Below are 27,328 nucleotides of genomic sequence, written 5' to 3' on the forward strand. Positions count from 1 at the left end.
TTTGAGCGACAGTGTTAGCTTCACGACTGTGGCAAACCGTAGAATTCCATAGTTTTACTTTATTCACTTTCACTTGGGGTCAGTAAGCAGTGGTGGGATTTGCGTAGTGACAGAAAAGAATACCTACGTGTCGCTGGTTCGATTCCTACACGAAGTAAATATGTTGACTCCTATAAATGTTTGTGTATCAGGTATAAGTACTTCTGTGGGTACGTAACCACGATATTTGGAAAATTTGCACAAAGAAACAGTTCGTCAATAGTCTAAGATGAAAATAAAATAACACATTCAGAGCGAAATTTATTCAAAATATTCAAATTTATACAATATTAAGTCTGTTTTCGCTTCATATAAAAAGACAGTTGGTCATTCATAGTTAAATTGAAAACAAATAAATTAGTAATGCAGCACCAAAATACATACATCGTACTTAAAAAAATTACGTTCCTACTTACAAATTATACTGACATTGATCTTTACTAGGCAGGTCGAAGAAACTGACTGTATGGCCTGTCAGACATCCACTCTAGCCTGTATAGGGACACTTCCTCTTACATAGACGACTCAGTATAATACCGCCCATATACAGGCCAAAGGTATGCCACGCTAAACGCAAAAATAATTGAACAAGTTATTGACCAAACACGCAGAACTTCGGTTGATATCAATGTAACGATACAAATTAGCGGCAGACTCTGGCCAGAGTGATAAGTCGGTGGTGTCAATAAGGTCTTATCTGACCACAGTCAACAAATGCAAACACACCAATTTGTACAACGGAAAAGTCTGATCGGGAAGTCCTACTTGTTTAGCCAGTACAGAATTGACTATGAAGTTGTAATTAAACGCGCCATAAGAGTAACATTTTAATAAAAAATCTACAGATATACAATACATACATATAAGACGCATACGTTGTACATATAAACATCTGACAAGCGCGTCTCTACGGCTACCCGCATTTCCAATTCGTCTACTCGTTACTACGATACAAATAGTTTATTGTATTACTAATACATTTTGGTGCGCCATGGCACTGTACGTTAAGTGAGCATCACTAACAACTATATTTATATATAAGCGACAAGTTCGATAATCTCCTGTACATCGTTAGATAATACATACTACGTTTTATTCAGTTTTCTCCCTCTAACTCAAACTAGTTCGAGATCTAATCAAAATGTTCACAATAAAGTAATAAAGAATGCCACAGTAACAAGATTAAAATAATTTACAATGATATCAGTACAACAGCATGGTAACTTTGTAGAATCGTGAATAAAAAATCTCGAAATATAAAAAATACAATGGTCAGTCCCACGAAAACTCCTGTCTTCGAGTCCCTAATCCTATTGGACGTTTTACCTTCTCAATAGACTATCACATAATTCATGGGATACAATTTTGAGCAATTATATTACAGATAAAAGCATTATAAATAATTAAAACCGTCGGAACAACGATCTGTGAACTAATATAGAGTTGCATCAAAACTTAACTATTTGGATTTGTGATACCAATGGCAAGTAACAAATCGATCACTCCAATCGTGTTATTAGTAACAAAGCGAGTCAATTCGGCAAGCTAAATAAAACTTACATACCAATACCTATACAGAAAATACGAACGTAGTTAAAATAAATAATTATTTATTAAAATTAAACAAAACATTAATTATACATATTATCATCATATATTACAGGGAATATTCAATTATAAAAGCGATTTACAATAGTTATATAGCGGTTATACATAATACAACCATATTATTTGCATTAATTAGGTTACTCTAGGACATTTTTGCATTGCCACGTTGGGCATTCAAAGTACATCTACTATCGATTCATACAAAAATGTTGTAGGTTACCAAAAGCATTGGTTCAGACGGGGCAGCAATAGCATTTAATCAGACTCATTTTCTTAGTTTTTCATGAACTATCCAAAATGTATTTATCGTTAAATCTAATACACATCGTCCGCTGTCGCGTCTGAACCAACCGGACATGAATATCTTACAAACGGTAAAAGCGTCGCCGAGCTTTCACCTAAATGACTTATGGTTACATTCCTTACGGAAATGCCAACATTTATGAAATAGTACTCATTCGCGAAGTCTTCAGTTTGGCTATGATAAATGTATAGGCGCTAATGATGTTTTTCGCAGACTTCGTGAACAAGTCTACTTCTTCACTCATACATATAAACGTCACATAGACTCATCACTTCGCCTACAAATCTTAAATTGTTAATAAAAACATGCGATACATTTCAGTTTGCTACCGACCATCAAAAATGTATCGCGTGCCACCGAAGCGAAATGCGAAAATTATGATCAACATAAAGGATCGAAATAATAAAGTCAAAGTCAAGTTATTATAAGAAAAAATCAAATTATTATGTTGAGAATGATAAATTATTATCGACTGAATAATTCAATGTTTGACATCTCCTGCATACATATTCTATGAAACATATTTCTATAGATGAATGTAATAATATATGAAAATGATATTTCGTCTGTCGGTACGTTTACGTCAGTCCTCACCTACATGCTGCGTTCCATTTCACACGTGTATCGCGCTATCGCTGATGTCGTAATTCGTGTTTATTGTCACAGGTCTTTCAACAACGCGGACTTGGCATTCTTGAGTTTGTCCAGTCGTTTCGTGAGGTGGCTGTTCTCAGTCTCCAACTCCTCAACCCGGTTGAGAGCTTCCCGAGCCTGAAATTCAACAATGAGTCTTATTATTATGTTACAAGATTGGTTTTCACGTAAATGGGTTTGGTAGCGTTATATACAGTCGTTTATATTGGATAGCCATTGAGTTACAGAGCGTTTTATTTACTGTTTTAGAACGCTTTGGTATAGATCGACACATACATGCAGAAGGGGTAAAACCGGCAGTATTTACATGTTTAGTTAACATTTAGCGGTTGTTTGACATGGCACACACAGTTGGGAGTGTGGGAGACGTTTGTTCGTGTCAACAACAGTTGCGTGTTTAGGGTAGCACACTCTATGAGTAAGTTTTCGCGACTGTACCGTTAACTGTCGCCATTATTGATAACGGCCCAGAAGTCAACGACTTCCTGAAAATCAAATTATAACATGTGTGTATTATATAATGTGACTCTTATGTATAAGTTTGGAACCCTGCTGCGCTGGTACCTAGTTTTATTGTGCCTCGAATTTGTCGGGCTAGTAGATTAACCTGTGTTGTAGAAGAAACAGAATGCACTTTTTTAATAATATTATTGACATTATGGACTCCTTAGCATCTCTCTCTGTATAAATAAATTCGTTCATCGGCCCGACCCTTGGCCTTGGCTTTAGTTGCCTTTCTGTGCAAGTGCCTTTATGTTGCTATTATATTTGGTCTGGTGACGTTTGCTCGGCATTTGGCTTTAAAAGCACCTAGTAAAAGTTTATGTTAATTACCTTTCTTTACGGTCGCTGTCTTTTGTTCTAGCCTCGTACTTGTCATTCGTTGGTCTGGTTTGGATTCTGGTTTCCGTTATTGACTGTGGGAGTATCCCAGTACAAGACATACCTATACCTTTCTTCGCAGTCGCCTCTTCTGCATAAGCTGAACCTTGTGTGCCCTGCCTTATTTCGGTTACTGATTATGAGGGACTCCTACCAAATATCTTTACTACCCATGTTAAGTTCCTTTGTGGCAGCGTGGTAGTGAGTTGTACGTACCTCTCTCTGCAGCCGCCGCCGCTCCTGCTTGAGCTGGTCCTCGTGCTCGTCCTGGTGGTCCTGGCGGGCCCGCAGGCGCGCGAGCTGCGCCTCGAGGCGGGCCACGTGCGCGGCCTGCAGCGCGGCCTCGGCCTCGGCGCGGGCGGCCCGGCCTTTAGCCTCCGCTACTGACTTGCGGACTGTCTCCACTGGAAAAAGTAAATAACACACATTGTACTTGTTAAATATTTTCAATAATTTCAATACTATCTAAAATTGTATACACTTACATAAGAGCAATGTATGAGAGTGTACTCTCTAATATACTTCCCTTATACTCAAGAGAGTATATAAAGGTAGGAGTATACACATAGCAAAATTAGATAGGTGTTGTATGTAATAGTATATTGAACCTGATACCTCCGAATGTTAAGGACTACATAGGTAGAGCACACATATATCGAAGAGCAATGATGCAATACATAAGAAAGTTTATAAAGTTCTTCAAAGAAGAAATAAATGTAACATAGTAAGTAAAATACGGACATTTCCCACAATGCCTCCACTGGCAAATCCGTCATAATCAATAGCATAAAATAAAAGGCCAATTACTCACATTCATTCTCGTACTCTTGGTCGTGATGGTTGGCGACGCCGTTCTGTCTGGCGGCTCGCTCCTCGTTCAGCTGCAGCTTCAGCTTGCGGACTTCCGACTCCAGCGCCTGCTTCGAGCTCACCAGCTTCTGCAACCGCACGTCTGGAAACAATGGTAGATCGTGTTAGTAAGGAGTACTTTTAGGATGTTATTTGTATAAATAGTGTCTTGTGACGCTTGCTTATACTATTAACAGATTAGGAAAAAAATAGTATTTTTTATTAGCAGTAAGTTCTCTATATTTCTAATGAATGGTTGCATCAAAACTCTGGTATCACTTTAAACACACATTGAAAAACCGCTTTCTCTACTACTATTGCTATATTGGCGATTTCTTCACATGTTTTCTGTATAATTTATGTAATGTCATATCTTATGTAGGTAGGTATACAAGTTTGCCATTCCCATACAAAAAAAAAATGGTATATAAGTGTAGTTAACAGTATAATAGTGATGTGTAAGTCCCATAGAAGCTTAATATGCCAGATATCAACAAATAAAATAAAACATGAGACTACATACCGAGCGTCCCCTCGCCGGCGTCGTGCAGCAGCTGCTGCGCCTCGTGCGTGACGAGCGCCAGCGCCGGCACGTCACCCATTGCTTCCCCAGCATTGCCTCTCGCCGCCGGCTCCAGTGCCGCCGCGTCGATGAAGGCGAAGCCGGCGCTGGCGGCGGCCGCGTCGCGGGCTCGCACGGCGTCACGCGCGAGTGTGAGCGACGCCACGACGGACTCGTGCTCGCGGCGTAAGCGCTCGAATGCTGAGCATTTCTCCTTGTGCTCGCGCTGCAATTGTAAAGTTACGAGTTTAGTGTGTATGTAAATATGTTTATATTGTAAATGCAAAATAATCTGCAAATGCATAAGGTATATGTAGACTATAACTCTTAGCGACAAATCAAAAACAGAAAAAACAACCGCTTAGCAAAAAGATAGTAGCGCGAGCGAACAAAACAATAAGTTCGTATCTAACAGTAAATGAAACCTGCATAACATAGCCAATTATTTTAGGCCAATTATTTAGAACCAAAACATCTCACAGACAGGCCCGTCTTAACCTTTCCCTAAGTATCACGATGCATTGAGGTTCTCTACATACTATAACTACTTATACATTTTTATAGCCTCACGTAATGTAATGGGTGAAAAGTACCTGTAATTGCGCGTACTCCTCGTGCAGCTCCTCTATCCTGTCCTTGAGCAGCTCGAGCTGGTAGCCGAGCGCCGCCTTGTCGTTGTCCAGCTGCGCGTTCAGGATCATCGCCTTGCGGAACTTCTCTTCTACCTCCTTCAACTCGTGCTGCAACACATAATAAAACTTAAAAAAAAAACTGACTTAGGCAACCTGTTTTCGCATCCAGTCAAAAATTATAACCCTCTTTCTGATAAAATGGTCTTCTTATTTGGACATTTGCAGGGAATACACAATATACATGGTAGCTCAATTACCGGCCAATTCATTGTGCTATTGCTGGACAAAGGAATCTTTTGGTGCAATTATGATACAATTGGTGATCGTTGCTTTTACTCACAATGTTGTCATATGCGCTATCTGTATTTTTTTTATATTGAATCTTAATGTAACTTACCCTGAGGTCCTTAATGCTGAATCCATCGTCGGCAGAGTCCTCAGAGCTGCGTCGTGGTGAGTGCACGGCGGGGCTGAGCGCCGCCAGTCGGGGTCGGCGTCCCACTGTCTCTGTAAACAGAATGATTGCATTTTTAGGATTTTTGGATGAACGATTATGTATGAATACATTTCTTCTGATAGAGGCCTGATAAAATAATTAAAATAATTATTCCAACTCAACGTTTTTTTTTAATCAAGAACTCCTGATTGAATGAAGTGATGACCCTCGCAGCAAGAGCTTTACCTTATTAAACCACAGCCTCACTTCGTTTTCAAAGCCGTAAGAATAGTTGTTGGTATACAAACCTGGTGTCTTCCCCGCATACATATCGTAGGCCTTGTCGGCATGGTCCTCCTGTTCGCGCTGCTGGCGCTCCAACTCGCGCATGCGTATTTCGCGCGCCTCCGCCCGCGCCGCCCGCCGTGCCGCCAGTCTCTGCTCCGCCTAGAACCAAATAATACCCCCATTAGAAACAAAGTTACGGGCCCAAGAGCCGTCAGACCACTGCTGAACGTAGGCCTTGGTAGTAAGATAGACAATACATAACTAAAAGTTCCTTAGCAAGGCCTATGTACTATGAGTACACAGCTGTCCACGATCTCTTATTACATTATGTTCAGTGCGTCCCACAACGTCTACCATAGCAGACTGAACAAGATAAATTCAGATCACCCGTGATTCACAAATCCATTTGGCAAACATAGAGGATATCGTAATACAAGTTTAGTTTAACGGCTGATTAATTAATATATGATATTTGAAAGCGTTGCCAGTGAGGCTGCGTTTGCGCAAGGCGTGTGGGCGAGTAGTTCTCGTAAGTTACGCATCTCCAATTAGCGCGTCCGGTTAGTGTAATCTGCGCGAACGCGTACAAGCTGCTAAGTGGATTATGCTAAGATATTGCACATGTTGTGCTGTAAATTAACTGGCTGTCCTCATGTTGTTTATGTGTGTAACTAACTAATCCAACTCCTTTTTTTTCTACCAGGCACATTCAGTTCCTAGAATCATATAATGAGTGAAGCAATTTGCTTCACAGAAGCTTCCTATTGTTAGTATTTCTATTGATATTTATAAATTCTGATATCCGTATCTACCGGATGATTCTAAAACGTGTTGAATGTATAAATATGCGATGATGTCAGGTATTGAACAATCACTGTCTGAAACGCAATACTAACAAGAGGACTGGATCTATCACTCAACTTATCACAGTCCACTTGAGGAGTCAAGCTGACACGTTTTATCTACCTCTGGACTCAATAAGGCAATAAGGGTTAGGCTTTCATCCTAACTATAGGGTTACTGGACAGCTTCTGAGCATCCTCGAAGGGCGGAACCTCAGAATCCGGCTATAGGACGAATTTTGTAATAAAGGTGTGTAAGAAAGGACTACAATCTCTCAAGATACGTAAGACTCAGAAGTAAACCATCGTTTTCACCTAACAAGGAAGTGGACGGTAAACACATACTATCTCATGAGGTGAAGATTAGCCTGTCATGCTGTCACTCAAGAACCTGGATTTCATAAGCAACGTGTGCTTAAGTAGATAGTTAGTACTTTATTCATACAAAGAGCAGTGTTGACAACATACAATGCAGCTAGAAATCCTAAAGCGATCCGTTTACCGCGATACAAAACAACGCCCACCATATAATTTGCTCACAATCTGATACAATAGCATTTGTAAATAATAGGCAATTTAGTACTGAGTATGCATTTGATACGTGTGACCTAGTTTTTAATACGCCTAACTGAGTTAGCGAACCAACCGGTAAACAAGATGTATTGCGCAAAATTCGCATTGTTTTGACGCGCATTAGGGCTGAGAGCTTTGCCAAATTATGGTAATTAAAATATTACAGGATTACATAATTCTGCCACAAGAGACCCATTACACGAGTAATTTCGCAGGGTCCAATTGGCGTGTTATGATGGCGTGAGACATGATGGGATCGTAAACTATGGCCTGGTGTGGGCGACGGGCTTGCCCCGCACGCTCGGCTGAATACTCAGACGGTCACATATCACATCCATCATATTATACAACACGATGTCGGGGAAACCCTGTACTAGACACTCGTGTTGTGATGAGGTGTCATTATAATTATTAGCCTTAATGTAGAAAGAAGTACATACATACAATTAAAAAATATTTTATCGTAGTTTTGTATACAAATACGAAACGAGTCTCAAAACACAGTGGTTCTTGTGTACGCAGTGTCACACAAATGACACTGAATATATTCAAATTAAAATCGCTAAAATGTATGCAGAAATAATGTAAAGTATAAAGTGTTGACATTCAAAGCATTATGATGCGAAAATGTTGCGCAGTGACATCGTGTATACGGGCGTAAAGTTTAAAGTGACAGTTAGATGCGGGTGACGGGAAGCGGTGGCGTAACGATACGATAACACTGCCCTTCCTAAGTTCGCATCGCACTCAACTATTATTACAGCCTTATCTCCCGTCTTCCGACCATCACTTTCTACGGTAGTGCAGTCAACCAGGAATTTTAGCAATACTCTGCAATCTATACTAATATTGTAAAGAGGAAAGATTTAATTGATCGTTTGTTTGTTTGACAGGGATAGGCTCCGAGTTTCGGAACCTACTTGGCCGATTTGAAAAATTCTTTCACTGATAGGAACTCCATTACGGCTGATTATATTTAATCCGTGTATGGGAAGAAGTTTCCCCGGGATGCAGGTGCAACCGCGGGGAAAACAGCTATTATTTGATATCAGCTCAAAAATGTTAAATCACTAAATTTGGCATATGAGTCAACGTACAAAAAAATTATAAAACTGGGTAAGTATCGATAAAAACACAAAGCAACTTGACTTCGACAAAGCATCGAGACGCAAAACGAAAACCTTAAAAACAAAAGATATCACAATCGGTTAATGCACGAATCGATTACAGAATGAGCTCACCGGTGATAACGTAAAAATGTGATAAAATATGTTCTGATTCTGAACCAGCTTAGTTTAGAAGATATACAAAAGACACTACACCATAAGAACAGGCTTGTAACATTTACATAACAAAATATTCATCAAAAATGTGATTCACGCCACATGGCAGTAAGTAAATAAAATGTCTGTCGGTGACATCACCCTTGAACATAATGCTTTGAGGATACGAAGGTCATTCCCCAGCGGCCGGTCCTTGCAAACACGTGGACGCCATCAATTGATGAAGCTATTGTGCCAAATGAGGAAAATTCGCGTCAAGTCGATGATGAATTAGAGGATTTATTTCTAGTTTTGACAACAAATTAATAAACTAGTATTAGTGCATTAGAAACCGATTGACTAATTGAATTGTAAATACGATTGGCAGCTATTGACCAGCAAGGATAAACAGAGGTGTTCGGTGTTCCAGTTAGAGGGCGATAATCTCGAGCGGACACGACGACAGCATGCCCTGTTGCTACTGTTTACCAATATTTCTACATTTTTATTGCTAGAGCACTTCAAAGTGACTACTCTTTCAATCAATCATACTTATCTTTAACTCTATGCACCTTATGTTATTGCGTTTTCTAATTTTAATTTAAAACTTTCGCAAAATGCAAGCTCATTACTTATTCAACACTTTTTTGCTTCATTTGACACGCTGTTTACATTTCCTGTAATTGAACGATTGCTCAACGAATGCAGTGTAATTCATACTAATCACCTGTTGCATAATTTGGACAATTTGTTCTTTTCGCATTAGGAATTTAGAATGGGAGAAACAGTGGTCGTTTCGAACAAATACGCGGTCAGAAAGTCGTGACGTGCTCGCTATGGCACAAATTTGGAACATGTCTTCGGAATCGTAAACAGAGTTATTTGACTGTGAAGAATGATCGTCATAGTTGTCGAGACAACGGGTGAACATGGCGTGACAAATCGTCACTGTTGCTTAGCCGAACGTTAATTGTTTGTGTTGTTATACAAACACATAACTCAAGGATGCGCAATATGGGAGCGAGCGCAGAGGGAACCTGTCATCAACATATTAACTAAAGCATATCACACGTGTTGAATGAAAACATCCTAGTTATTCTATTCAATACATACTAGTCGATGATACAATACTGTTCAAACAAAACACTGACGAGGATAAATATTTAGCACATTCCAGCCAGACTACCTTATACCAATATTTAAATACATGGTCAAGAACCAAAAGTAACAACCAGTATATAAGAACCGTCAACGTTAGATATCAGGACAGCAAGGACAATAAGGACATAAGCAAGGCGGTTGTGGTTGACCAAACAGTTACAAGATCCGTGTAATTAATACCTACGAAAACTTGCTCGAGACATTCAGTATTATAATAAGGCATAATAACTTACATAAAGGATCAAAATACGAATGGACAGACAAAATAACAGCTGCAGTGGTGCCATCGCGAGCTGACTGCCGATATGACGTCACCAGAGACGTGACAACACCATCACATAAATGTTCATACTGATGTCATGTGTGTAGTGACCAATATAATGAACGGATTACCACAAGGGCATGGGAACATTGGGAACTATAACTCTTTGCCATTGTGTTCAAAATGTCTGGGTATTTGTTTAGAGATGAGAAGGTGACTTACATAAAGGACCAAGAGATTGCAGGCGAGTGCTAACAAGCTCTCCGGAAACGTCATATCTATGCAATCTAGCAGCACGAGGTCATCTCACCGCAACAACGCGCGATTGCAAACTATACACAGATCTAATCTGACCACTAGAGTATCGTAACAACACAAATCACGCAGTCACGACAATTTTACACATCAAGTAGCACTTCATGTGGTAACTTGTGTGTATTTTCCACAAAACACTTGAAAAGCACATTACTTACAAAGTGGCAACTAAAGTAAACGATATTCACCTGAGACAACTAAATTCGGCGACGACCTTCAAATCGCTCAGACCGTAGCAAAACATCAAGATAAGATAATTCTTAACTAGCTTTGGGGCCTTTACATTAACCTTCATAGTTAGTATAACTACAAGTACGAGTTCTTACGGTAACTAAGGGAAGGGGACTCACAAGCTTATGAACGTGACTCACCTTTAAATCAGTTTTGGAAACGGAAAATACTTCGGATATGGCATGACAAATATAAAATTCAAAGAAGGTTTATGAGGTCAACACTATACAATTTGCTATACGTACATGGTTTTGCTGATCGCCAAGAATGCCAACTATTGAAGGATTTTGGTCACTATGCGAATCTCTGCGCAAATCTGATAACACTAAGCTTTGGTTTTCTGAATCACTTGAATGGGCTTCACTGTTTTTGCGACCGTTCATTCTGGGTGACCCATCTACGCTTCCATTAGAGTGTCCATTAGTAGCTGAAATTTTTTCAATATCCTTATTCACAGTTTCATTGATCGGCAAGTGTGAAGGCTTAGCCTCTTCATGGCGTTCGACGATAGTTTCGTCATCAGAATCACCAAAATCACCATCAGTAAAGGCTTCTCCGCTCTCTTCGTCACTATTGTCAGGCGTAGCCAGTTCAGAGCGCTGGCCCATCATTAGCGTCACTGATTACCTGTCAGGTACTGTTGCACTTATTCGTAGAACACAAACAAACGGGGTGGCACACTGTTTTCGAATTCTCACATCTGCCGCATGCGTCAACAAATGGTGTGTGTGCGCAGGCGACTAGATTGCAGCATCGTCTCTGCCGCTTGAATAGAAAGGAAGGACGCAATTTTAACACTGTGCTCTTCTCGAACTGCACTCTATTGCTAATCGCGATAACATTTATTGTGAGGTATAATAGCTTTATCTTATCGCCGATGTTTCCACTTTATTAAACGCTCCTTGACCAACATTCTTTATTCGCGAGTCAACTGCACTGCTGTTTATTATGATATCAATAAAATTGTCTTTAGACGCACTTGTCACAATGATTGTTTATGTTTACGTATCTCAGTGAACAATAGAATTGAGTCACTGGTGCCAACGAACATAAGTTATCCGCGCGATGGTGCTTGTAATTGCCGCGTTAGGGCCACTAACACGCGTGTGGTTACGGCGACGTCTGCGACCGACTGCGAGTGACCGCCATGCTTGGGCCGCGTATCACACTGCAAGCTATCGTTACGTTATGAAATAAATGCCTTGTCAAAATTAATGAGGAATTACTCGAAGGAATCCATCACATGTGTGTTCCGGTTTTAATAATTCATTTTGATATACACACATCAAAAGTGTCTAGGGATCAACATATATTTTTGCAATAACTTTTCTCCTGATTGATATTAATTAAAATTTTCTTTAAGGATTCATCAAATAAAGTGTTTTCGTTTGTCACAGTAACGATAAACCAAGTCACCTTTGCACTAATAAAGAAATTTGCCATTTTCCTAATAAAGGGATTTTTGACATTTGAAACACTAACACAAAAGTTCGAAAAAAAAGACTGAAATAACAGTTTTCTTTAAAAGTTTATTGGGTAACTTAAACAATTAATAATCCGTGTTTCTACCGCGAACACTAACAACACAAGAACATCGGTTTGGCATACTCAAAATGAGTTCATCCAAATCACGATGTGGAATGGCCGCCCATGTTCGTTGCAACAACAAAAAAAGGTCTTCTTGCGACTGGATACCCTCCATATTCGGCAGAGCTCTTCTCTGTAGCATATCCCATGCATGCTCAATCGGGTTCAAGTCTGGCGACTGAGCAGGCCAGGGCAGGACATTGATGTTAGCTGCCGCGAGAGTCTGTCTTACAACTCTTGCGGTGTGCGGTCGTGCATTATCATGCATTAACTGAAATAAGGGACCGATTTGCACTTGTAGAGGAACGATGACGTCTGATACAATCGTCTCAGCATAAATTTGAGCGTTGAGGTTGCTTCTGATCCAAATCAACTCAGTTCTTCCGCCGATCCAAATACCCGCCCATACCATGATGGTTCCACCACTATAAGGATGGACTTCCTGGCAGGATTTTAATCGCTGTTGGCGTCCAGGGGTTCTCCAGTGTCGTATACGTCTTGTATCCGGTCTCATACCAAAACGAGACTCATCAGAAAAGCACACGAAACGCCATTGTTCTTCTGCCCAATTTCTGTGTTCAAGAGCCCATTGATATCGAATCCTACGATTGTGCATTGCTATAGGTGGTACCCGTAGCGGTCTTCGGGAATGAAGGTTCACTTCATGCAAGCGGTTTCTGACTGTTTGGTCGCTAATTAAGTTCCCTGAAGAGTGATGAAGCCTCACGGCTAACATCATGGCGGTTATTGTTGGAGCTCTTCGAGTTAAGATTTGAATGTATCGGTCTTGTCTCCGTGTGGTGCAGCGATACCGTCCTCCATGGCGCTCAGCTACGGTACCAGTGCTTCGGTAACGTGTCCAAAGTCGACTGATAACACTCTGACTTGTATTCAGAGCTAAAGCCACAGTACGTTGCCGGGAACCAGCTTCTATCATTCCCACGGCTCTGAGCATTTCTTCCCTGCTTAAATGACGTCGCCGCTCCATAATAACGTTGGTTTTAATCAGTAGTAGGGAAACAGTAGCACTAATAATGTCTTCAATGCGTTGTATGTGTTTATAGGGAAAATATTGACAGCTGATTTTCATCTTTTACTCGAATTTGATTCACAGTTCCTGATTCAAATTATGAAATGCACCAAAAAGGATCCATATAAATTTATAAAATCATAAATTTATTACAAAGCCACATCTCAATCTCAAGAAATCCGCATAAAAATGCTTGATCCCTAGACACTTTTGATGTGTGTACTATCCATAGTATCCATACAGCCGATGCGTACCTAAAGACTGGGCTTTGGAGTCAACTGTGTTGAAGATCAACGATGCCGAATTAGATTTGTTATTTCTCTATTGTAATGCATACCATCTTGCATTGTATTCATACAATGTGATTCGATATATTATCGCAATGACACATAAACTAAAATATTCCGTGTGCACGGGGCATAGATTAATTAAGCATTGTTAAATCCTGTAAGATATATCGTAAGGAAATACCGCTGTAGAGAATAATTACCAAATTAATCGTTTCCCAGTAATCAGTTGAAACCGACAATTAAAAAATCACAAAGTAAAACGCAGGAAGGCAATGCAGATCGGTGTGATAGTAGGTTAAAAGTACTAGATAATTTTACTAGAATAAATGATATTGGTTCGCTTAGTTATTAATACACACGTAGTAATGTGACCAATGACATAAACAATAAAATAAATTTAATAATAGTGACATTGAATTTATCACAGGAAAAACATGTAGCAATATGGGTCGATAAGCGTACATAAGCATGTCATATTTATTTTTAAAATGAGAATATTAGCGAAGCTTAGATTCATTTAAAAATGCTGCCGCCGGAAAAAAAGCATGGCCTGTGCTTATGTAGAGAAAGAAAAGTATGATAAGCTTAAACTAGTCTACATTCAATTATCATGACTGAATCCATTCGGATATGCAACTCAAATGATTTGTTGGTAAATGAACTAATTACGGAAACTAAAAGATACCTTGCCATTTTCTCATCAGATCAAACTTCTACATTTCAACTGAGCACTCTGGTGCAAAATAAATAGCTTTCACAGAGCAGCCAAGATTGCTTCATCCGGGAAACGAACTAATGAACATTCAACTTAGTAGCAGTTGAAGAATTGCGGTTTGCTAATAATCAATGTAGCGAAACTTGTCGTCATGTTGTAGAGCTTTTTTATGAGTTCTGCTGCAACACCTTTCGATTTCAACAGTAATAAAATTATACAACAAGGTGCAATTCGCGCATAATCAGTTCTTACAAAAGAACGCATGATAAGAACGTTTTCATCGAGGTTGTCCAGAATACGTTCTGATTTTAGAAACACCAATATGTTCCGTGAGCGGTAACGTTTACGAGCTAGATAAGAAATCAGCAAAGCTATAGGTAAAACCTGGATTATTACATAAGGACACGCTAGAACATACCTACCAGCCGTATAAAGGCTCAGGCATGTTATAGGTAGGCAGAAGGAAGTCAAATGGTGCAATACAGTTACGTATTTTTAGTTGCCGGCTGATTAACCAAGCTGTATGTTTAGCGGGCTATAAAAAGTCAATTACTAGAGTTATATTGCATTGCAGCACCGAGTTTTTATGTGGCTTGCTTGTAACAAGGTGTTGCTAAATAGGGACCTCTCACTGAGCTAACTAGCCAGTAATGATAGATTAAAACTATGTCGAAGATGTTGATAGAAGCCTTCAACGTCCCCAAAGAGTATTCAAAGACAGTAGACTATCTACTGTCTACTGCCTCAGAGCAGTTAGAAAAGCCAATTCGTGTCTCATAGAGACATAGAATAAACATTAAATGCAAATCGTCATGCAACTTTAATGCTTATTTAGAAGATTATGCATCAACAATAATAAATAAAATAGCTAAGGTCGAAAGTTTAAGGTTAAAGAATGAAGGTTGGGCTATCTAAAACCTGTGTCTATTTTGATACGTAAAATCGAAAAAAAAAATCTTGGGATAGGAGGACCAGCTTTGGGCCGACGGAACTAATTACTTATAACTAACAGCTAGTTACTATTCTTTATTGCACACTTAACAATACATAATAAAAAAAAAAAGACAGTTTATGTACAATGGCGAGCTTAACCCAGAATTGGGTTCTCTTACAGCCAACCTTAAAGCCATGGAGAGATTTGATAGTGGTAGGGTAGATTAAAAAGTGCACAACAAACATTGAAACTTAACATATTTAACAGCTTTCTAGCTTGTAAGGTAATATTATAATTTCCCGTTGTGGTACTAGCGTAGACTTGCTCTCGGCCACACAACGGACCTCAGACAAAGGGGCAAGGACGTCACGGCTTCGCTGGCCAGCATAATGCCTGCCCTACACATCTAATATTAAACTAGACTCTATAAATAAGCATAGCAGATTCGGTCCTTATTATAATTATACTTTCTTGTGACGAACAATGCAACACGGATCATTTTAATGTATTTAATTGCAGAATATAGAAAGTGTGCTAAATGAACGTTAAATTGGATTATTGCACTGCATTCTATATTTGTGGGAAAATAATAGTGATAATAAATTTAGTAAAATTGTTTAAGATCAATATGGTTATTAAGGAACAACTTAATATTTTCTGGTTATCCTATAAACGTACTATAAACCACGTTCCATTTCCTTATTATTATTTTTAAATGATAAACACCAAGCGTTAATAGTCATGAGATCATTATAAATGATAAATATTTAAAGTGCAAATTAAAAACGTCGCATTTAAAGATTTATGCATGTTGTTGATTAGATTTCTGGTCGGTCATAGCCATAAATATAACTATTCATAAGAAACGCGACAGTGAACACGGCAAGGATTTCACTATTTATTTCTACACTTCAATTAACGTCGAATCGTCTCGATACGGGTATTGCACGCACGTATTAGCAGAGCGCACTAAACCGAACCACAAACAGACAAACACTGATATAACGACTACACTGCCGAGTAAGGAACGAACGCAAGAACTGCGCAAACGCAAGTTAACCGCACGCGGGAAAAACAATCGAGATATCTGCCACGCGACTGCTGTACTGCAGAGAGTACGTAAAAACCGATTGCGGACGATTAACTGTTAGAAGATCGAACGGGATCGATGGACGGCGAGGTGCGCACGCGACGGTACGCGGACGTAAATATCGTGACATTTGCGACGCATCCGAAGCTATGGAACAGTCGCCAACGCACGTGAGATGCGCTTTCGTAATAGCAGAGGTGAATGATCGATGTCTCAGCTATTTATTGACGACCGTTTTTGATGATATTCTAATAAAATTTTAGAACATCGCGACATTGAACTGGAGCATATTTATCGTCAGGTTTACGAAGTCAAGTGCTTCGCTAATAAAATAAAACGATTGATGGTATAAACACAACACAGCTTTAGTTTTATCGATAATATTAAACAACGGAGACACGCAGAGTCGATTAACATGACGATTATTTCGCTCTAAATCAAAAGAAACGATAGGGGAGCTCGACGAGATTTATTTATAGAATGATTAAAATGTCCTGTGTGATTCATGAGTGAGGCGCCTGTGTTGTGTAGACCACACGCGTTCGCTTTTATTGCAATGAAACTGAGTGACACGAGATTGTGACAAAATGTCTCATATTATGCAAATTTCTGCTTTCACCGCGGTCACTGCGGACCAGTCGTGATTACTACATCTACAAATCATTAAATGCCTTGTGTGGGTGCTATTAAGTCTTTTGTTGCATAAACCTGATTCAGTAATTGTGTACATGTATATCCTTATCCGATGTTGTAATACTTCCAGTCTTGTTGATTATGGTAACAATTATCCAAATCCAATTGCAATTATGCAGTTTAATGAGAGTACCTCATTAGCAAATGTGTACCTACCTAGCTTCCAGAATACGATGTAACGAATACTTAGTTAATTAAAATTACTATAATTATATCTACTTGGGTAAAGCTTATGTAATGCAGAGCTATCATAATAATTTTACTTCAGAATGTATGTAATCTATATATAAAAATGAAACCCGCTTTCCGTTGTCACGACATAACATGAAAACGGCTTGACCGATTTGGCTGAAAATAAGAGGGGAGGTAACCTAGACCCGGGAGAAGGTTTTAGGATAGTTTTTGTCACCATCCGGCTACGGGACGCGGGTGAAACCGCGGGCGGAAGCTAGTATACAATACATTATGAGTACTTAAATCTAAACAAGCGGATACAAGCAGAACTCGTATCATCCATTTGGCTAGACTGTCACTATCAAGTACTCACTAATTTGGGTCTAACTAGACAAACAATCGATCGAGCCGAGGAGTCTTCGTCGCTACTGCTCTCCAGACAGTCAGACAGAGATGGCGAACGTTGAGGAGGCCACTTGGGGGTCTTCTCAGAGCACGGTGAGGGCAGCACCAGTGGCGGTGGCAGCCACGAGCCTTGGCCGCGCCACCAGGACACCAGAGCTGGCGCCACTCCCACCACCATCGCCAGTCCCAAACGCACCATGGTGCAGAGTCACAACAGTCACTAACCAGCCACAAAACAACAACACAGAGTTCTCACTGCGACATAGTCACGCACTAGGAAGTGCCTGTCGCTCGTCTAGTGCATTGTTCTTAAATAATAACGTCTATTTTCGATCGATGCAGTGTCACACACTTTCACACATGCAATGTGTCACCAAGCCGGCGAGCGGACGAAACGGATTATCCATCAACGTGTCATCGCCAGACGAACATCACACGTGCGCGGGCCAAACTATCGTTTACTAATTCACATAAACACGATTGCAAAATTGTTTAGCGAGCTGAATGCTAGAGGACACCGACGCATAGCCGCACAACCGTCACGAAACGCATCATGCCAAACGAGTGAATGTTCGCAATCAACTAAGTAATTATCTAAGACACCGCGACCGCTAGACCAGACACCCGGAGCAATGAACACGCGCGGAATCGAACGTTTTCTTAAAATTCTATTGAAAATGTCGAAAGTTGAAAGTTGAATCGTCCGGGTGCAGCTTGGGACGGTGTTCCCTCGCGCTCGCAGACAGTCAAGTGGCGGTCGTTGACGCTGGAGCCCCCCTCCGCCGGCCGCCCAGACCGCCCCTCCAGCCGCCCGCCCAAAAGGAACAACCCCCCTGGCCCTACATGCAAGAGTATGTGGCGCGAAATGACTGCTTGCTGAAAGGGCTTCTTAGAACTGAATATGGAAGCTGCACACGTTTATGTTTATTTTTAATCCCCGCGGAACTGCGGCGTGCCACAAAATGATTCGACTTTCGGTAGGTACCGTTAGCGCAATCTGGTGGCATAAACTAGGTCAGGCATGTATGCAATATTCGTAATAGCCAATAAACCATTTGTAAGGAACATTGTAACTGCATAAAACAACGCTGTGAATTCGACTTTACAAAATTATTACATAAACAAAGGTTTAAAATAGATGTTTTTTACATAAACCTGACTGTAAAACGGAAAGAACATACAGTCATTAAACAATACGAGAACCTCCTGCAGAAAAGATATAATAATCTAGTATTTAATATGAATATTAACAATGGTAAAAGGCTAACTTTCTAATAGCAATTTATGTGAGATGAAAGGAGCACAAAGCGCAAAGCATGCCAGATAAAACTGCAAACAGTGGGCGTGATAGTCAGATACAGGACCAACAAAACATATTATAGCATTTACAAACTATAAACGCACAGGATTGGCCGGGAGGCGGCACTGCATCGGGATCAATACACATAACCTATTTTTAATTGACACTAATTGAGAACATATTTGAACCACATACTGTCGTGGATGTTGTCAAATATCGTATGGAAAGTACCGAAGTATGGAACGGACGAATTTTAAAATCCAAATGGTTTTATAATTGCAATATTTTCCCGAGTTGCATCAGCCAGGGAGCGAGACAGAGGGGGATGGAGCGCAGACGGATCGATGCTGCTGCTTACGTCAGCAAAGCCCAGACTAGGGGCGGGCAGATACAAATCCTATATTAAATTATATGTTAGTACCCACCCCTAGTCCTCTAGAATTTGATTACTCTTTGTTTCCAGAAAAAGAAAAATCAAGCCTTAGAATCTCTGCCTTCTTTGTGGGATAACGTTATTAATTCCAGTCAAAGAAGAATTATGAATACAAGTATTTCTAATGCTTCGTTCTTACTAAACACTGGTATTACAATGAGGTCTCAAAACTCATTAGAATATTTGCACTAAAGAGCAACTAATGGGGAAAAAACTGTTACTCTTTATTAGGACCATGCTTAGTTGTTGGTGCGTAATTATGGGGTATTTAGACGCTTAACTTATCAAGATTAACTTCTTGAGGAAAACCGACGAAACGAGTACAAAGAATGCGGAACTCGGAATACATAAATAATAATAAGCAATTATATTATCATTACAGCAAGCACGCTTCATGCTCTGCTTTCAAGGCAATAACATTCTATAGTTAAAATTAACATCTAAAAAACCGTATTCAAAACGATCATCTGCTTAGCCTCTGCAAATTATGTTGAGGTCGGCTTCTTGGGACTAGAAGCAGATGAGAAGTAATTTACAACAACATATTTCTTTATCCTTCTTGTCAGCTGAGACAGCTTACACTCAACTAACTTGGTCCTCGCATATTCCAAAAGAGTATTCCATACACAGCGTATGCATAGTAAGAGGCTTTGTCCTTACATAACAGGAGCCCAGGCTTCGCGAGGCTGTGGAAGTGGAACGCCGGATCGATCAGGCACAGGGCAATGACCTCCCACAACCAGGTGGCAGCTGACCTATATTCTATATTCCCATTTTACAATGAATACTACATGATTTATTTAAACCGGAGGCTATAAATTATAGTTAAGCGGTTATTTTAATATGTTTGTCTTTAAAATGGACAGTTTTAATGTCCTTTGAATATCCGATATCAAGCAATAAACACATAAGATGAGTTGTTGCATTGATTTGCAACTTGGGTAACATAAATGAATCTGCCACATCTATGTTAGGCTGTAGATTATACTTAAAAGGGATATAATTCAGTATCCACTTGACATGTCGTCCTCTGAGATTTATTATTTCCGATAGGATCACAATAATTATATCTTGTGTGCTGTTTTCTTAAAACAATATTATACATATGATTGTTTAAAGATTTTACGGATCCATACTATGAATTTTGAAATTTGCCTTTTCCAACGCTTGAAGAAATTATAAGCATAACAAAAAATGACAGAGTTGTAGCCAATGAAGAGGCTAATGATAAATCCATCCATCAAATTCTCACTTGACCTTTTTAACCAATGGAAAGAAACAAAGTACCAAAAAGACCGTATCTGAAAGCGTTGGTCTTTCCTTACTAAGTAGCATAACAAAAGCTACTCAACAAGTGCCAATCGGAGTAACGATCGAGCACCAGTATTACTATAGTTGGCAAGCGGCTGTAAGCCCATGCGCGGATGTTGTAGGAAACGTTGCAGTAGGTCAGTTGTTTCCGCGAACTAACGGAATTGCTTGCCGACTTGGCGCGTGCCTCATCTCGCTGCATTTTGCAACAACGGCCTTGCTGAGTGTGCCGCGGAAATCGATTTAGGTCCATTCATACGAACTCTGTCGTGTATTCGCTAATTGCGAACTGAAGATCTCTGCTATCAGTGATCGTGAGGTCATTCGTTATGATATACAGGTCGCAATGGTCTACAGGAAGATGTCAAGACAAAGGATAATAAGAAATTGTTCTTGAACCCTTTTTGTTCTATCATCAGGATTTATTGTTACGACTTATAATAACTCTCAATCAGAGTTATCATGAACAAATAGTTAGCATACCAAGTAATTATCAATACGACTGCCTATAATTATAGTAGTAAACAAATTCCATCGATCAATAAACTCCTGGTTGACGGCATTATGATCGTCAAGTGAATCAACGCGGCCGTCATACATGCCACCTTATAAAGGAACGCGCGTCATATCGATGTTTCCATTCGACCCACTCCCGCTTAGCAGCGCAGCTATTAGATTAGAAATTTGATTTGTTAATTCGAGTTTTCATATAGCCACTACATTAATCTTATTTATGAGAGGATGTATAAAAAGACGCGGTGACACCTTTGGCATCATTTGATTGTACAGAATTCCTTAATGTTGCCTAAGATAGTGGGTAGTGGAAAAGCCTTTTCCGGCCCCTACATCCCTGATAAGGAATAACAGAACCACATAAAGACGCGCGAAGATAAGAAGCCCCGAGAACATAGAGACCCTCAACGAGATGCGAAATGCCGCCTGAAGTATAAAAGACAACAAGAACGAAATCAATGTAAGTAAATAAAGACTTCGCAGCCCTAGCTAACATTCCTGGGGCATAGCGACCGCAATTAGATCCAGATTACAGACTAGAGCGTCTTGCAGCCGGTGCACTAGTGTCGCGAGGGGTCCCGACACCCGTACTCTTGCGTTGTCGTAAATAGCGCGAGCGACCGGGCCGCATCTATTTTGGCGTCACGTCTTTTTGTTTCGCACCACGTTCCGATGCATGCTGTATGCGCTTGCGCATAAATATATTCATGTCATCGCTTAGGGGTGGTGGATGATTTAAAGATGAATTTCGTCAAAGGAAAGCTTCTTTAACTCTGTTGTTGGCTCTTCTCATAGTATATATTGGTCCATGGTCCATGGGTTCTTATTGTTTGTACCTCTTATACGACTTTGAAAGAGTTCCTCTTATAAGACTTGGATCACTGATTTATTTGTTACTATTACAGCCTTTTTATCGTCCCACTGCTGGGCACAGGCCTCCTCTCACACGGAGAAGGAACTAATATTCTAGTTTTCGGGTTTGTAAAGTTCATACATGGCAATGGCGTGGAATTTTACACTGTACTGGCATGTTTTAAAATTGTTTAAATAGGTTTGACTATTGTAAACTTAGTAGTTGTAACTATTCCATTGATAAACTGAAAATAAAAAGATTGTTTTATAATATAAGGCGATATTCAAATATTTACAGAATAGTCACATACTAAAACACGTGTGGTTTTGATAACTTCCAACATATGCACGAAGTAATGGTTGAATGTTTTGACTAGTTGCTTCTGCTATTACAACTTATGAAACATATTATTGGATATCTAAAATAGATATTGTTTCATAAAAACTCGTCAACTTGAGACTGTCACCTTACATTCTTCATTAAAATTTGTAGTTATCTATGGCACCATGTTTTCTCTTTTCTTGCAAGTAAATGAAAAATGTATTATTTTCTTCCACTCCTTGTAGCAACCCTATTGATCTCACAGCTCATAAAACAATAATTGTCGAAATAGATGGACACACCCGATCAGTTCTCCGGTATTTCTAGCACATACTGGATTTAATTCGCAAATATTTTATATCGGATCAGCCGATACTTCGATTAATAATTTATAGATTCAATAATATTGGGTTACGTACCGCTTATAGATGTTATTGGCCACCTCAGGTTATGTTATACTTAGAATGTCGATGTGTATTTAATTTTCTATCAGAAATGATATAAAGGGTTGATTTATATTCAGTGTAATAGGATAAGTTAGGTTCAATACGAAAGCTAGGCAATTTCCGAAGACGAAGGTTTGTTCTAAAGAAAGAATGACAAGCCTTTAGAATGTTAAATTATCAAATGTAGCAGCGTATCTCTCTCCAAAAAAGATACAGCGCGAGTTTCTCATTAGTAGGGGAAGAACATGACGATACATCGATCAATCGACGCGGACTACCGAATTAAGCGGCCGCTCTTTTGTCAGATGTCCCATTCCAAACGTTCTCTCTCATCATTACTAGGTTTCTTAAGGAATGAGATTTGGTAAATAACGTTTTTAGGGTTCCGTTAAACTAAGAACCCTAATAGTTTCGCACTGTCTATCTGTCCGTTCGCACTGGAAAACTGACATTTGGTATAAATATGGACATTAATCACATCGTCAAAGTTGTAAAATAAAAAAAAAAAATGAAAATATAGATTTTATTTTTTCCCCAAAGAGTACTTTAGCGTGATCCTTATATTAGATTCCAGAGCTCGTCTCTGAAAGGTGAAGACGTTAAAGTCAGTCGGCCGCTGAGGTGTCGCACGCGGAAGTCTATTTCGATCGCGACTTATTTTACTACCACCATTAACAGGTGGCAAATTACACAGTGTTTCGAACTTGTAAGGCTAACATCTCAATATTGGTAAGCTTTGATAAATTGCTGAATTAATTAATCTGTTTTTTTTTTTCTTAACTTTATTTCGAAGGATATCTTCCTGACGCTGCAGATCTATTTTTTTAGCCCTATATGTATTGTTCATGAAAACCGAGCTATTCCAAAATACTGAATTGGTAATCTCAGGAGATGCCTTTCCGACTACGAGTCCATCCATAAGAACATAATATTAACTCTATTCTAGAACATTCTCAGCACATTTTAACCAAACAAAGCAGTTTACTATGATTTGATTATTCAAATCAATTATAATAATCTGTCAATACAAAATAGCACATCTGTTATTTTTCCCAGAGCAGTACATTGTTGGCACAATGTGCGGAGTTTTGGTTTGTCGGGTGCGAGGCGGAACGTCTGCCAGTCACCACAGCGGGCTATATTCGACGCCAGTGCTACAGGTGAGGCGAATTGTGATTAATAACAACATTTTATTACAAAGCAATCGCTGTCGAGTGTGTTATCGAAGTGCTTCGCGCTTATCGGGAGTTATCGGGTGATAATCAAGTTAGTTGGTCATTATGGATGTCATAGCTTTGTATTCTTACATTCTTGCAGTGCGCATTTAAGTATAGTTCTTGCAATTAATTTGTTGTGAACATTAAATTCACAGATAAACTGTTGTGATAAAAATTAATATGTGAACGCTACTGTGTTAAACTGCTACCAATCCCCAAGTGAGTAACTTACATAGCTAAGTTTAGAGTAGCCAGAGCCATCTGTTGGTGCAATCCGAAACTTTTCGACGCAACAAAATTAATGTGGCTGCATGAAATTAACAGTGTTGATGCGTTTGACCTCTAGACGTGCATCCAAGAAGCCTGGGCTCTTGTAATTAGTTCTAAGAGATATAATTCAAGACAGAAGGATTAATACCTCACATGGTTGACACACATGTCAATAATATGATTACCTGTCTGTAAGTATGTAATCCATTTACTGCCAATTATTCAAAACAAGGGTATGAGGAGAGGAGAAGGCTAATCTTGTTCTTTATAGTATTGGAGAAAGGTGGCGGGCAGATCCCAGTAAGGTATGGACACAGTACATATTTTACACTTTGAATTGTTTCTTCAATACACTTTACACATATACATCCATCCAGGCACTTATGTGTATCTTTGTGTAATGGTACGTATGGTCTAATTTACTGACATTGACATCGGTTTTTTTTAACACAACTGTTCTTATAAGAAACAGTTGTTTTATTAAAACTGATGTTTATGTTATCAGTGAACTTGAACCTTTGACACTCTATTCTTGGTTTAGGCTTTCTTATCTCTGTGAGTATTATGCACCTCAATTCAAGCACTACTTCACCTACCCTACAGTCATAGACTAGAGGCATCATGCTCATAGATATTTAGTACATGGCTTACCTCTCTGGCGATCTGGTCGAGGGCCTGCTCCTCCGCCGTGGCCTTCGTCTGCGTGCGCTGGCGCCGCGACGGATCCATCCCGCACGACACTCTTCACACTCTGTAAACAAATATAACAAGTTTATTTAACATATTCAAGAAACACATACAATTTACATTATGGCACTCTATTGTAGTTGGTAACGGATATATGGGAACGGACTTTATAGATGTTGGTAATGGAGAGTTTGCTAAAAATATTTGTGGTAAATTTCGTCCACTGCACTAGGGAGGTAAAAGGAGAGGATAAATATTTTAGAATCAATATCATATAGTTTGGAATTTGGTATCACTTTTAGCTTAAACATACTTTAATACACACATAAAATACCCCAATTTTTCACCAACACTGTTTATGTTAGTTACACATGCAAATAATACACACCATAAAAAACAATTAAACAATTTCATATATAATTTGAATAGTAATAACATGCAAGTGATAAGCCGCAATGTGTCACATGTCCGTAACCTTGGATTACATTAATGGTTGGTACAGCGATGTGTCAGATGCAAGCCTTATCAACGGGAGCTGCTTACAACAAGGTTATCACTCCAATAGTATTGTTCTGCCATTAATTGCTCATTTAAACAAGAATTAAATTGTTGCTCACTTTACACAGTATTTAAGATACATTGAATGTGTCCTAATGGGTTACTTTAGATAAAGAAATTCATTGTTCTTTTAAATAAAATTCTTTTAAATAATTTTGACTATTCACTGTTGGAATTAAAAGCTATTTAAAATAATGTTATTTTGGTAATAGAAAATTCCTACAAATTTCATATAAGAATACACAATTGCAATTACAACAATTTCATAGTACAATAAATTATATTTAATTTAGCTTGACATTATTAATTATGTAGATGATGAGATAGGGTAATCTCCGTTTAATGTGTTAATAATAGCCTGCTCATTAAGATGTATTTCCATTCAATTAATTGGTTTATCACTGAGCAACTGATAGACTTTGATTGGATGAGTGAATGCTTATTAGATCTATGAGTTGTTTGATAATGATGTTGTTCCTATTTGGTATCACCATATCAACAATGTTTACCATTTTTACATAGAAAGAGTAGTTGAATTCTTCATGATTTTCCAATAATATTGATGATAAGTAACTACCAAGTACTCAAATGGAATGGAACTTACTGACAGTTGGTTTGAAGTATACAGATGGACCATCAAACAATACATTTGTCCCAGAGTACACACTGACTGAAGCAACCAAGTGACATGTATCACCACCACTGACCTACTGGAATGCTTACCTTATTCTATAAATATGGAAACACCACTGTGTTGAAACAACTTTATGAAAATATTGTCCCTCTCGTTAGTCACATAATGTATGCCTTTAACAATACAATCGCGGTGCCAATATTTTGGAACAAATATTCATAAACAGTGTCCACTGGCTGACCACAAGCACAGACTAATTAGCATATACTCAAAAACAGGTTGTCTATAACCTAAGGGGTTCATTGCGCTTATCCCGCATGCTTGTTTCCTCATAATAGTATTGGAGTCACGATCACCAGGAAAACGGGTGGGCACAAAGCCAACACAGTTTTTTATGGTAGTCACTACAATGACATCATTGCATACTTACTGGGACAGTTACAGATGTAAACACATCACTGCAACACTCACTATCGCCTACTTATCGGTCATCAGTCTCTACACGATCTCACGATTATGCTAATTAACACAGAAGCGCAAAAGGAACGTAAAAAAATTGCAATATTTTAAGAAATACGGCGACACCAATTCACTGCCTACACGAATCACATAGAAAATGCCTATAATACACAGTCTACACGTTCAGTCAAAGTTTGCTTGGCACAATTTTAAACTCATAAGATCAATTGAATAGACTATTTAATGTTAAAATAATAAATTATGCCATTTTTACTCAAATTAATTTTTACAAAAGCCATGTATGACATGCATGCCATTGCCATTTAAAACCGTTGCGTTCGAGAACAGCCCGTTGGATTGGAATGTCAGTATAATTTATGGAAGCGTTCATTTGGAGAGATGATACGTTTTAACCCGAATAAAACTTATAAATAACTCAGTAGTGTAACTTTTCTGGTAATAAAATATAAAAGCATTTTAAAATCGGTTCTTGAATCAAAAAGTTTAT

At 39.0% G+C, this 27,328-nt stretch overlaps 1 protein-coding gene across 3 annotated transcripts; it reads right to left on the bottom strand.

The window, feature by feature from the left end:
• Positions 1-287: 287 nt before the first annotated feature.
• Positions 288-27,153, bottom strand: LOC124631514 (leucine-rich repeat flightless-interacting protein 2). 3 transcript variants are annotated; one of them, XM_047165949.1, is made up of 9 exons: positions 26,792-27,153; positions 25,134-25,233; positions 6,275-6,413; positions 5,928-6,037; positions 5,492-5,638; positions 4,860-5,124; positions 4,299-4,439; positions 3,704-3,891; positions 288-2,722 (listed from the first exon to the last, which is right to left on the bottom strand). In XM_047165949.1, the coding sequence occupies exons 2-9, from the start codon at positions 25,209-25,211 to the stop codon at positions 2,612-2,614; spliced, it is 1,179 nt and encodes a 392-aa protein (XP_047021905.1). In that variant the 5' UTR covers positions 25,212-25,233; positions 26,792-27,153; the 3' UTR covers positions 288-2,611. The 3 variants fall into 3 exon arrangements, with proteins under 3 accessions (XP_047021905.1, XP_047021904.1, XP_047021903.1); XM_047165948.1 differs by lacking the exons at positions 25,134-25,233; positions 26,792-27,153 and adding an exon at positions 17,787-18,279; XM_047165947.1 differs by lacking the exons at positions 25,134-25,233; positions 26,792-27,153 and adding an exon at positions 11,146-12,040.
• Positions 27,154-27,328: the final 175 nt, after the last annotated feature.

This window comes from Helicoverpa zea, chromosome 6 (assembly GCF_022581195.2).
Source record: "Helicoverpa zea isolate HzStark_Cry1AcR chromosome 6, ilHelZeax1.1, whole genome shotgun sequence".
Taxonomy (NCBI): domain Eukaryota; kingdom Metazoa; phylum Arthropoda; class Insecta; order Lepidoptera; family Noctuidae; genus Helicoverpa; species Helicoverpa zea.

Bases quoted from the DNA above. Each gene is read 5' to 3' on its own strand.
- LOC124631514 (XM_047165947.1), bottom strand. From the start codon at position 11,511: ATGATGGGCCAGCGCTCTGAACTGGCTACGCCTGACAATAGTGACGAA. The intron at 5,639-5,927 runs GTAAGTTACATT...TATGTGTTGCAG, and splicing joins TCAGCATTAAGGACCTCAGG to CACGAGTTGAAGGAGGTAGA. The intron at 5,125-5,491 runs GTACTTTTCACC...TTACAATTGCAG, and splicing joins AGGAGTACGCGCAATTACAG to CGCGAGCACAAGGAGAAATG.